Source organism: Panthera onca, chromosome B4 (genome assembly GCF_046562875.1).
Source record: "Panthera onca isolate mPanOnc1 chromosome B4, mPanOnc1 haplotype 2, whole genome shotgun sequence".
Classification (NCBI taxonomy): Eukaryota; Metazoa; Chordata; class Mammalia; order Carnivora; family Felidae; genus Panthera; species Panthera onca.
In genome coordinates, this window is record NC_138345.1 from 16942718 (window position 1) to 16956264 (window position 13547).

The 13547-nt window shown below is 44.5% G+C and overlaps 1 protein-coding gene across 13 annotated transcripts in view; it reads left to right on the forward strand.

The window, feature by feature from the left end:
* The window catches only part of CACNB2 (calcium voltage-gated channel auxiliary subunit beta 2), a 384840-nt gene that overhangs the window by 250452 nt on the left and 120841 nt on the right, over positions 1–13547 (forward strand). For 11 of the 13 annotated variants that reach the window (XM_060659218.3, XM_060659216.3, XM_060659215.3 and 8 more), the window contains one exon: positions 1652–1771. In XM_060659218.3, the coding sequence (XP_060515201.1) occupies positions 1652–1771 (120 nt within the window). Of the gene's footprint in view, positions 1–319; positions 807–1651; positions 1772–13547 lie in introns of those variants that run through there. The other 2 variants (XM_060659221.3, XM_060659224.3) reach the window with 1 other exon arrangement.

Consider the following 13547-nt stretch of genomic DNA (forward strand, 5'->3'; position numbering starts at 1 on the left):
TGTCTTATGGCATAGGATATACTCTGTGTAGCAGGGTAATGGAAAGGGCTCATTAAATGAAAAGATTGCATGCTTTGTCTTTGAGAGGCTGTTTCCACTGAAGCAGAAACATGACAAACATACCATGTGCCTGTTACTATAGAACCGAAAAGCCCTCTCCAGCTGTTTACACTTCGGATGCAAAATGGCAATTTGACATAGACTAACAGTGTGATGTAGGCATCTGCGTAAAAAGGCTACATATGGAGCATGCCCAGTGCAGTGAGTGCCTCCTCCGCCCTCCCCCTCCAGATCTCTGAAGATAAGGCTTGAACTTTGCACTTGCAAATGTCACTGCATACGTTTTGCAATGGGTTTTTTTAAAAAAGGTTCTCTTACAACTAATTTCCTGTAGCAACCCAAGCGCAAAGAGGAGAATATTTAGAGTAACAAGATGCATTAAGTTTAGAACGAGTTGATGCCTGTCTTTGAATGCACTTGAAGTGTTCTTTATTTTTAAAGCAGTATAAGGCACTCGAGTGTTTGTTTTCCCCTCCCTGGAATGGGAAAATAAGCATCTCCTTGGATTGGAGTCCTCCGGGGTAGGGAGTGAAAGCCCCGGTGGCAGGAAGGGACGGAGAAGAGGGGCTTGCCCAGAGCATGGATAGGAAAGGAGCAGGGGCTCTCCAGGGCTCAGCGCGCACTGAGGATCCGTGCCCGGGGCTGCAGCTGCGGATGAGAAAGGCGCTGTCTGGCTAATGAAGGCCACCTGGATCAGGCTTCTGAAAAGAGCCAAGGGAGGAAGGCTGAAGAATTCGGATATCTGTGTAAGCTCAAGGGCTTTCGTCTGGGGGAGATTCTATATTGTCGTTGCTTCTGCTGTTGTTACAGTGAGTGCTGGCAGGGGCTCCTGTGATTTAGTAATATGATCCTGATTGCAAGACAGGGAGCGAGGGAGAGTCCTATAATTTTCCGAGCTCCCTTGCCCGTGTTGTGATTTATTGCCGTAGAAGCCATCCCGGGCAGGTGTTTTCTTTAGGCAGCTTTTATCAAACGTCTATTTAAAGCGATTGGAAAACGCGTTGCTTAAAGATTGAGTGAAGCTGGCTGCTGTTGCCTTACAGTTTTGTCCGTGAAGGTATCAGGTGAATGAAAAGGTACAAAAGGATGCTTAAGATTACCGTGGGAGTCATCATCTCCCGGTAGTGACATTTTGGAGAATTCAAGTTTATGACTGGTTAGGAGTTTCTTTTATGGGGTTTTTTTTTTTTTTTTTTTATTAGACGTAGCTTCTTTCTACTTGCAAATACTTGCTTTAGTGTGTAGAATGTTCTCGAAGCCATCCTTGAAACCCCTCTATGCCCTTCAGCCGGGCACTGCACCACGGAGCTGGTTTAATTATAAAGGGACTTGCTCTGGCTTCCAGAAAGGAGAGTAATCGGAACATAAGACTTGGGAAGGAATGGTCACTTGGTAGGCACAGCTCGCCGAGGGAACGGTCTGCAAACCAGAGCATGATTTTTCTCGATGGTTTGCCACAAAATGGATTCTTTTCTCCTCTTTTCAGGAATGTATGGCATCATCTAGGAAGCTAACTGCTGTGTCAATGAGACTTTTCCAATGCAAACATCATAGATGGAATCTATTTTAAAATGCAAATTTCTCTCTCAAGGGTTCGGCAGACTCCTACACCAGCCGTCCGTCCGACTCAGATGTTTCTTTGGAGGAAGATCGGGAGGCGGTACGCAGGGAAGCAGAGCGACAGGCCCAGGCCCAGTTGGAAAAAGCAAAGGTAAAACCATTTCTCCCTTGCCAAGCTCTTTCTTGGCCGCTTGTGCTGGGTCTGTGATGGGCCACCTGTGGAAGTTTCGTTCGAAGCCGATGGTTGGTCTTTTACGGCATTTCGTTGGTTTTCAAGAAGTACCAGAAATGGAGTGTGTTGGATTGATTTCCTTGATAGGAAAAGGAAGTGTGATATATGAGAGTGGCCTTGGCTTTTCCGTTGTGTTGTAATCGAAGCAACTTGTTTCTGTGGGTGGATAGTTGATGGAGGCACTCAAAAAAGGATCCCCAAATCTACAAAGAGGAAAACCTGCTTCTAATCACAAAGTGATTGTAACTTCATTATTTCGGTAAACCATTTCTCTGTTCAGGAAAAGCACTTTCCTCAGGGCAATTGTATATTTTCTTAGACTGGAATGGTCTTTTCCCCAAATTTTACTGCATAGGTGTTTTGTAATAGCATTTTCTTATATTTAACAAAGGGATTGCATTCTGCTTTTCAAAAATAAAGCAATAAAGGATTTTATGGGTTCAACATGTTCCTTCCTTTGGAACATGTTCTCCTCCATTCTAATAACAAAGTGTGTATATGTGGAAAGGGGAACTGGAAATCGGATATAAAATCTGTAAGTACAGTATTTAGCCACGAGGATGGTGCATTTCATTTCACGCATGGCAATGATTTGAAATCTTTTTTCCCGTGGAGCCATTCAAATGCCAGCAATTTCTAAAGCATAGATTGTTGTTCAAAGTTACGGTATCTTGGCTTGTGTGACACTTGGTAACTTTTAAATGAACACCTTTCACGCAGTCGTTGCTTTTTGGGTTTGGTTTTGGGTTTTTTGTTTTTTTTTTTTTGAAAAAAAAATTGCTTTGCCAAAAAGAATTAGGTACTGTGTTGATCTTGCTAAAAAAACAATCAAGGGTGGCACGAGGCACTTTGGCTGGCTGCTTCATCTCTGAGAGGAGTAAAATCTCCGTGTGTTGCTATGGGAATTGTGGCTTGGAGATTCTGGCTGGAATGCACGGACGGTCCTTATGTAATATTCATGGCCTCTCGCACAGCTGCCATAGTCGTTTACAGAGCAACTGCCAGGAGGCCTTGACTTTTAAAAAGCAGTCTTTCCATACATCAAAACGGTGTTCTCGCCTCAGCTGGCAGGGAGGTCATTTCCAGATCTGACACCATCTTGACCGCAAGACGGGTCCTGCACAGCAGGAACAGGGAGCTGATGAAGCAAGGCGTGGGCCTGGTTTGCTGTCGGCTCTTCTGCTCAACCAGACTTCACCGTTTAAAACCTGATGATGCCGCAGTACAGGTGAACTTGGAGGACATCAGGCCAAGTGAAATGAGCCAGTCACAGAACGGCGAGCCCTGGGTGGCTCCGCTTACACGAGGCATCTAAAGCCCAACTCCCAGGAGCAGAGCCTAGAATGATGGTTGCCAGGGGCTGGGAGGAGGAAGTGGGCAGTTGCTAACCAACAGACCTAAAGCTGCAATTAGGCAAGATGAATAAATTCTAAATTTTTTCTTAATGTTTATTTTTTTGAAGGAGAGAGAGACACAGTGTGGGGGGGGGGGTGGTGGTGAGGGTGGGCAGAGAGAGAGGGACACGCAGAATCCGAAGCGGGTTCCGGGCTCTGAGCTGTCAGCACAGAGCCTGATGTGGGGCTCAAACTCACAAACCACGAGATCATGACCTGAGCTGAAGTCGGACGCTCGACCGACTGAGCCACCCAGGTGCCCCAAGATGAATAATTCCAGAGATCTGTTGTATGACATTGTGCCCGGAGTTATCAGTCCTGTACTTTGCACCTCATAGGTTAAAAGGGTAGGGTAGATTTCTTGTGAAATTTCTTACATACATACATATATATATATACACTTATATATGTGTGTATATATATCTTACACGCATATATATATATATATGTATACCTATATATATATATACATATATATATATAATTAAGTACTGGAGAAGATTAAACAGTGAATGTATGGCTAGCAAAGTTAATTGCCACAAGTTTGCCGTGTAGCTAATATATGTTGAGTTTGAGAATCTGAATTCTTTATTCTATATTTTGCACCAGGGTACAAAGAAAAGTCTTGGGGGGGGGGGGGCGGGGAATAACAGTTTGTGTTCCAGAAATAAGAGTGTTGTATTTGCACTAATTTATTCATGTGATTTTCACATACCAAAATTAAACGGTTTTCCAGATTCGTGTCACATCAGCATACAACCCTGTGTCTTGTAGGTTTGGTTTTTAAAGTCTTCAGTTACATGCTTGGGGCATTTTTGTCATGACTGTGTTTCCGAAGCCCTCCATTAGGGGCGCCTGGGTGGCTCTATGGGTTAAGCATTCGGCTTGTGCTCAGGTCAAGATCTCATGGTTGGTGAGTTCGAGTCCCGTGTTGGGCTGTGTGCTGACAGCTCAGAGCCTGGAGCCTGCTTCGGACTCTGTGTCTCCCCATCTCTTGGCCCCTCCCCTGCCCATTCTCTGTCTCTCTCTGTCTCTCAATAATAACAAATGTTAAAAAAAAAATTTTTTTTTAAAGTATTCCATTATGTGATACAGCTGCATAGAACTGTTAAATTTATCGTTTAACCAGCCTGGACCAAAATATTCATCCCAGACCAAACCAGGTTCAAGTTACTTGTCATACAGACTAAAAAGTTTATTGTTACGAATGACTTAGAAGATGAGAGGAAAATGAAGGGAATTTAAAACAAAGGCAAAACAGTTGAAAGACTGTTTCCTGTGTTTAATGAAAGGAGTTTATTTCCATCCATGTTTCTTAAAATTCGGTCAATATCTTGAACCTTTGATGTATTCAAACGAGTGAGACACTAGGATGAGGGAGAATAGGAGTATGTTCTGAAAGAACATGGAAGGACTAGGATTTAAGTGTACTTTATGTGAAAATCATGGTTCGGTAGATCTGGTTTATTCCTGAAGAATGGATGAGGAACAGGGATGGGAGAGGCCTTATTCATTAGCTTATGTTTATCTGTTCCCCTTTCACTGTCCCTTCCTTTATGTCAGTATGACTTTTCCAGCCCTTTTATATTTTTTGTGTAGTCATTTAATTTTTAAGTTTATTTTGAGAGAAAGAGCTCACGCACAGGTACACGCGAGCAGCGGAGGGGCAGAGAGAGAGAGAGGGAGAGAGAATCCTAAGTCGGCTCTGGACTGTCAACGACGAGCCCCGCGCTGGGCTCAAACTCACGAACCATGGGGTCAAGACCTGAGCCGAAATCAAGAGTCGGATGTTTAACCGACTGAGCCACCCAGGTGCCCCTGTGGGCCCTTCTGTAAAATGAAGCCTTCAAGCTTAAAAATACATGAATTCGTCATTTAATTTTAGATAGTTGAAAACACATTGCACATCCATTCTGGAAGAATCGAAAGCTTTGCACATTTCTGTTGTAACCATCATAGCATCTCTCAAACGGCAAGACTTTCTCAGTGGGTGCTGTATCTCACTGCTCCCACAGATCACATGCAGTAAGGCTGTGCAAATGTCTGGAATAAACCTCAGCAGTATTTCAGATCCTGGCCCTCTTTAAATATGAACTACATGATCCTTAATTGCCTTTAAGAGCAGGTCTATAAAATAAGGTGATTGCCAAGTACGAGAAATGAGAGACGCTGCCTTTTGAAATTAAGTGACCTATAAAAGTTTCTATAACCAGGCACTCTGTGCTTCCAGTGAAAGTCAGTACTTTTCCCTCCTACTTTGTTATGGTTTCTCTTAAAATAGTAAACTCTACAGTGAACAAATTATGTATTAATTTTGAGGCACAGAAAAATCAGCTGACATGACCTTGTGTTTGTAGCTTGGGGTTTTCCTCCTAAATGCATGTTTCAGTCCTTTTCGGTTTTTATCCTGCTTTGCAAGTCTTGCCTTATTGAAGCTGGTGCCCTTTGATTTTTGCCTTTATTCTCATGCTGATCTTTTTGAAAAGACAGCTTTATTGAGGTGTAATTCGCTCATCTGAAGTCTACAATTCGGTGGGTTTTAGTTTGTGCACAGAGGTGTGCAACCATCATCACAATCGATTTTAGATATTCACTGCTCCTTAAAGAAATTCCGTGTTCTGGGGCGCCTGGGTGGCTCCGTCGGTTAAGCGGCCGACTTCGGCTCAGGTCATGATCTCGCGGTCCGTGAGTTCGAGCCCCGCGTCGGGCTCTGTGCTGACAGCTCAGAGCCTGGAGCCTGGTTCAGATTCTGTGTCTCCCTCTCTCTGACCCTCCCCCGTTCATGCTCTGTCTCTCTCTCTCTCAAAAATAAATAAACATTAAAAAAAATTAAAAAGAAATCCCGTGTTCTAAGTTAGCACTCCCTACTCTGTCTCTCCAACTCCCTCAGCCTTGGGCAACTACTGTCCAACTTGGTGACTCTTGATCTGTGGATCTGGGTGTTGCATATAAATGGAATCATGAAGTAGGCTATCTGTTGTGACTGACTACCTTCACTTAGTGATGTTTTCTTCCTTTCTTTTTTTAATGTTTATTTTTGAGAGTGCACAAATGGGGGAGGGGCAGAGAGACAGGGAGACTGAGGATCTCAGCAGGCTAGGTTCTTACAGCAGCGAGCCTGACGTAGGGCTCGAACTCACGAACCGTGAGATGACGATGACCTGAGCTTAAGTTGGATGCCCAACTGACTGAGCCACCAGGTGCCTCGGTAATGTCTTCAATGTTCATCATGCTATATCGTGTGTCCATACCTCATTCCTTTTTATTGCCCAGTAGTATTCCATTCATTGTATGTGTATATTACATTTTATTTACCCATTTATCACTGGTGGACATCTGGGTTGTTTCCACTTTTCGCTCTTGTGGATAATGCTATTGTGATCATTCACCTACAAGTTTTTTGCACGAACATATGTTTTTGTTTCTTGTACGTATATATCTGGGAGTGAAGTTCCTGGGTCACATGACCATCTTTTTAAAGTGAAAGAATAACTTTTTTCTTGTCCCCCTTACTCCCCAGAGCTGATCCCTTCTGCTGTATATGCAGATACTCTGAGTTAGGAAGTCCGGATGTGGAAAGGACTGGAACAGAGACGAAACAGGTTCAGTGCAGTGTTCTCAGCAGAATGGATTAACATGAAATTTTAAGTTGACTGTTCTCTCAACAGTGAATGTCTACTTATTAAAGAAATTGTACGGGGCACAGTTGGTGACTACACGGGATGTAGAGCCACAGAGAAGCTTCACTTTTTTGACATCTTGCCAACCTGAAAACGTCTTTATTCTAGCCTCACATTGAATTAATAGTTCAGTGAGGTATAATATTCAGGTATGATGAATCTTCTCTTTTGGGAATTTTGAAGACCTTAGTTTGTTGTTTCTGCCTTCCAGCACGTTTGATATGCTCACCGGTGTCATTTGGGTTTTGAGGGTTTTGTTTTTTTAATTTTCTGCAATACATAGAACTGATCGGCTTTTGGTATTTGGAGATTTTGCATTGGTGTGGCTTTCGTTGATCACACCCAGCTTCTCTTATGAATGTTCATTGTGAAGGACTTGTCACTTCAGTTCCGGGAAGCGACCGATTTTTATGTGGTCATTTTTTCCACTGTATATTCTTCTTTTTCGTGTTCTCTAGTTTGTCAGATGTTTGACTGGACCTTTCTTCTGATTTTTTTTTTCCCTCTGTCTCCCAGTCTTTTGGTTTTACTGAGTCTTTCACCACTTATCTTCAAACCCATCTACTGAGGTTTTTGTAGTTGAACATTTCTAATTCCCAAGAGGTTTCTTCTCCGCTCCCTTTTTATAGTTGGCTGTTCTTACCCCATGGCTGTGAGATTTTCTCTTATATCCCATATGCTATTAATTTTAATTTTTCTATATGTCAGTGCCCTTCAGACTTTTAAAATTTGGTATTATTTTTTACATACTGGAGACTTTCTTCCAAGATTTGCTTTTTGATGGTCTATACATAATTAAGAGCAAGACCTTGTAAAGCTCCCTGGAAGCTCTAAGTGCAATGGCAATGGTTTTTGTTGATATTTTGTAGGTGTAGAGGGGAGGGAGTGCCTTTCATTCCGTCTGGTCCGTGTTCCTAGCCCGGAGTCTCTAGCCTTTTGGTGTTTTATGTTCTGTCTCCACTTTGTTAATTGCCACTATCATTTTTTTTTTCTTTTTTTTATTTTAGAGAGCCTGCATACAAGCAGGGGAGAGGGGCAGAGGGAGAGAGAGAGACAGAGACACAGTCTGTTTTTTTCAATTTGTTTAAACATTTATTCATTTTTGAGAGACAGACTGTGAGTGGGGGAAGGGCAGAGAGAGGGAGACACAGAATGGGAAGCAGGCTCCAGGCTCCGAGCTGTCAGCACAGAGCCTGACGCGGGGCTCGAACCCACCATCTGTGAGATCATGACCTGAGCAGATGTTCCATCAGCTGAGCCACTCAGGCACCCTGAGACAGAGAGAATCTTAAGCAGGCTCCATGCTCAGCACGGAATCCAACACGGGTTCCATCCCAGGACCCTGGGATCATGACCTGAGCCAAAATCAAGAGTTGGAAGCCCCAGGGACTGCCCAGGCTCCCTGCCACGATCCTTTTCTCTAGTCTGCATTTTCGTCAACTCTGATTTCCTGTTCTATCTGCGGATTTATACTTTCTCGAAAAAAAATATTTTTAGGAAGAAGCATATGTTCATTTGACCATGTTTTATTCCCTCATATTCACCAGTAAACATACTTTATATAAAAGAGAAAAAGTGTTTCTCATATTGCCTTAGTCTGTAAATGCCTTAGGCATTGGGAGAATCGGACCCAATTGGAAATATTCCCCGAACTAGCCTTTTCAGAAGAAAGAAGAAACATGACTGTGTTTATTCACCTTCAACCTGAAGATGACCTTTCAATTTCAAAAATATTAAACATTTTTTAGTGGTATTTATTAATTTTGAGAGCGAGAGAGAGACCACGTGAGTGGAGGAAGGGCAGAGAGAAAGAGGGAGAGAGAGTTCCAAGCAGGCTCCACACTGCCAGCACAGAGCCCCACGTGGGGCTTGAACCCATGTAACTGTGAGATCATGACCCGAGCCGAAACCAAGAGTCAGACGCTTAACCAACTGAGCCACCCAAGTACCCTGAAAATATTCTTAAAAATGTGTCTGATTGAATAAATTCTGTGGGAAGTAGGAGAGAAGTCTATGCATTTGCCTATATTGCATACTTTCTTAAACCTACAGGATAGACTGATGGAGAGAATCCAAAGAACACGTGACAGGTATTAGACTAGAAAGGTACTCCGGGGGGGGGGGGGGGGGGGGGGGGACATGGTTAATTGGTGAAAATCCAGCAGAGAGATCTCCTCATAGGAAACAAAAATATGGCAGACTTTCTTAGGAAAGTATTTGAGGCTAAAATTGTTTTCCCATCACTGATCTCAATGCCGTCTTTTAATTTTTGCATTGAAAAATTGTCAACTCTCCTTTGCTCGTAGCAGTCACCTTCCAAACAAAGCTAGTTAACTGGCTAACTATGTCCAATCTCCAGCAGTGTGGGCTAGTTTATTGTCCCAATACACGTTGGCTTACATTGCCTTTTTTTTCTACCTGTAAGAAATCAAAAAGTGCATGTGAGCCCCTGACCCCGTTTCAGGCTTCTCCATTAACTTGTAAGTGTGACTGGATGGGTGTGGCCCTGTACCCTGGTGCTGTAATTCTGCCCATCTCCAATGGTAGGTGACAACGACAATAGTAATAACAGCAATGACAACATTTCCTGCAGGATTACTGCTCATGGTAGACGATTTGAAAGACACGAAAGGGAAAGCAAAGCTGTGTGTCTTGAGAGCATTTTGAAGTACTTTTGAGCGGTTAGGATCACGAAGTACGTATAGAATTGGTTCCTGGACAGCCCTTTATGTCAGAAAAATCCTCCCGTGTTCTCCCAGTTGGCTTTTGCCATGGAACAAACTGCTCTCAGTAGCTTAAAGTCACCACTGTTTTTACTTGGGCCCCATTCTCTTCTGCGTGATCACCGGCCAGCTGGCGGGTTGGCTGGTGACCAGGCGACTGGGAGGGCCTCCTGCATGTGTCTTCAGGTTGACCGCTGTCCGTGTGGGGGTCTCCTTCTTTTCTAGATCGTCTCTCATCCCTCAGCAGGCTGGTTAGCTCTGTCTCATGCTTGCTTGAGGGTTACAAGCACACCAAGAGACACCAAGTCCCAGTGGGCGATATTCGTGTCTCTTCTCGAGTCCTGTTTGCTAGGGTCCTGTTGGTGAAAGCAAGCCATGTAACTAAGCTCAGAATCAGTGTGCAAGGGAACTACTAAGGACATGGATCCAGCTGGTGAATTGTTGTGGCCATTTTCTTTTCTTTTCTTTCTTTTTTTTAAGTTCATGTGTTTATCTTGAGAGAGAGAGGGAGGGAGAACCTGAGCAGGGGAGGGGCAGAGAGAGAGGGAGAGAGAACCCCAGGCAGGCTCCTTGGCCCCTGCGCAGAGCCCGTTGCGGGGCCTGAACCCACAAAGTGTGAGAGGCGAGATCAAGAGTCGGATGCTTAATCAACTGAGCCACGTACGTGCCCCCTCATGTGGCCATTTTCTGTGAAGAGCCTGCCCTGCCATTTTGTCTCCCTTCCTGTCTTGGAAAAAGAAATCTCTCCATACCTTTTTTTTTTTTTTTTAATTTTTTTAAATGTTTATTTATCTTGAGAGAGAGGGAGAGCACTTGTGCACAAGAGGGGGAGGGGCAGAGAGAGAGAGGGAGAGAATATCCCAAGCAGGTCCCATGCTCATCATAGAGCCCAATGTGGGGCTCAGTCTCACGACCATGAGATCATGACCTGAGCCGAAACCAAGAGTCAGAGGCTCAACCAAGTGAGCCACCCAGGCGCCCCTCTCCACACCTTTTAAAACAAACAACTGCCAGGCACCTGGGTGGCTCAATCATTAAGCATCTGACTTCAGCTCAGGTCATGATCTCACAGTTCATGAGTTCGAGTTCCACATTGGATGAGCACGAGCCCCAATTCAGGTGAGCCTTGCTTCTCTCTCTGCCTCCCTCTCTCTCTCCCTCCCTCTCTGTTTCTCTGCCCCTTGCTCACTTGTGCCCTCTCTCTCAAAATAAAATAAAATAAAATAAAATAAAATAAAATAAAATAAAATAAACATCCATCTTCCCTCACATCCCATCTCTCCGTTCCTGTTAGTGCCAACCTTAATTTCACCAGGTTTCACCCCCCTGTTTCCATTTCTTTTCCTTCTTCCCCACCTCTTTGAAACTCATTTCTGTCTCTTGTCTTTCCACTGATAGTGACAGAAAATCTCCTGGGACTTTCTAATCAAGCCAGTTGACTTTTTCTTCCGTGTACCCTTGACTTCTCTGGAAGCCTCCCTTGTCCCGTCCCCCCCCTACTGTATCACCTTCGTCTTTTAGCTTTTGACTGTGACACAAGTCTATTTCTGCTACCTCTCTGGTTGATCCTTTTCAGCCTCTTGGGCTGCTGCTTTTTGTTCCCTCCCCTGAAGTATGGAAGTCCGTCCAGCCACATGCTCAGACCTTGACCTTCTGGCGTGCCCTTGGTTTTCCCACTGATGGGCTCCTCAGGAGCTGCTGCACGGGCAAAGGGGCGCCCTGCGATGTGTTCTGTGCATTCCTTTGGGATTCAGCCAGAGCAGCTCGTTCCATTCATGTGACATAGTGGGACTCCCATGTATGTCTTACTCTGAATATAGAGCTTCACCTCGACACCGAGTTTTAAACCGTGGCTACCTTCCGCTCACTGCCTTGTACTTCCCACGGCTTCCACTTTTTGTCCGCAGCTCTGCCCCAACCTCTCTCCCTAGCGTTAGTAATGTCACGCCATCTTCTCTTTGGTGTCCCTATCAGTTCTGCCCCGCCACCCCCATGTAAAATGGCGCTCCCATTTTTTCTCTCAAACCCTCTCTTCTCTGAGCTTTCCGACCTCTGTCAATGTGAGCTTCGTCCTCCTAAGTGAAGCCTTAGTGCCCGGATGGCAAATCTTTAACATAAAGGGTCAGATAGGAAGTATTTCAGGTGCCTCGGGTCTCGTGGTCTCTGTCGCATCCTGTCAACTCAGAGTAACCTGGATTCGCATTCCATCTCTGCCGTGGACTGGCCGCCGGACCTTTTGCTAAGTTCCGTGTGAAGCTTATTTGTAGCTCCAGTGACAATCGCGTGGGCTGGTACGTGCCACGCCCAGGGTTCCCAGTTGGGTCTGGGTTGGGCACAGACGAGGTACACATGGCCCCTGCCATCCAGTCCAGTGTCCAGTGGGGAGTTTGTATTAGAAGTTACGAAACCGCTCTTGCCATTTCTCTTGAGTTGCGTCAGGTCACCATACGCTGTTTGGTGACTACTGCATTCAGAATTTATTTAAATTTATGTTAGTTAACATGCAGTGTAGTATCAGTTTCACGAGTAGAGCCCAATGATTCATCACTTGCATACACACTGAGTGCTCATCCCAGCAAGTGTCCTCCTTAATGCCCATCGCCCGTTTTTTTTTTTCAAAAAATTTTTAACGTTTATTTATTTTTTGAGAGACAGAGACAGAGTGTGAGCAGGGGAGGGGCAGAGAGAGAGAGGACGACACAGGATCTGAAGCAGGCTCCAGGCTCCGAGCTGTCAACACAGAGCCCAATGCGGGGCTCGAACTCGTCAACTGCGAGGTCATGACCTGAGCCGAAGTCAGACGCTCAACCGACTGAGCCACCCACGGGCCCCATTGCCCATTTAACCCATCCCCCCACTCACCTCCCTTCCAGAAACCCTCAGTTTGTTCTCTGTATTCAAGTTATTAGTTTCTAGCTCAGTGGTGAGGGCTGTATGGCAGATCAGTAGGTCCGGTCCAGTGGCTGCAGACCTGAGTCGGAAGTGATGGGCATTGACTCCCTCACGTCTTCTTCACAGCATCTCATCGCATCCGGTCAGATTGTGTCCCATCCATCCCCACGATTGAGGCTCATGTCCTGTCTCCTGAACTAGACTTTGAGCCCCTTGAGAGTAAAGGTGTTCTCCGTGCTTCATCTCACTGGTACAGATTCCTGCCTCAGTTACCAAGAGTGAGCTACTCTCTCATGTCTTCTCTTGCTCTTCTCATGTCTTCTCTTCTGAGTAACATTTGAGTATTTTAGGAATGAAATTACACATTGTTCTGTATTTCCATGTGGTTCTATTATCTTGGCAATTTACCTATGAGAAGGGGTAGGAGTTGCATGTTTTGAAGATAACCTGGTATTCTATCTAATTCAGCACTCTTCCGGTGGATTTATGGTTTTATTCATGGAAGTTCTAGAGGGCCCCCATTTAAAACCACAGTCTTGTGCAAGAATCCATATAAGGACTGTTAACATAATACAGACTTCTGGCTCTTTCAGAGCCATAAATGGCTTGGGATGGATTATAAACTTTGCAGCTCAAGCTTTTTTTTTTTTTCTTAGAGAGCTGTAACTGAACATCTTTGTTGTATCGTTATAAACAGAGCCATAAATACGTGATTCTTCTCTGTTTTCTCTACCCAGTTTGAATGGGGAACAACACAAAGACTTTTTACACCCCGTTTAAAGTCATCCTTTCCCTGCTCTTCCGTTTTGCCCCCACCAACAGCTAAATGAAAGATGTTGGAAACTGTGAAACAGGAGAATGTATTCAATTAGCAAACATTTAATAAGTGATTTTGCTGCTGAGTTAGGAGCTGAAGAAGGGAAATCAAAGATGTGTTAGATGTCGTTTCTCCCTCAAGAAATGCATGTTGTAATGATGATGCCAGACATGTGTGTCACTGGGAGTA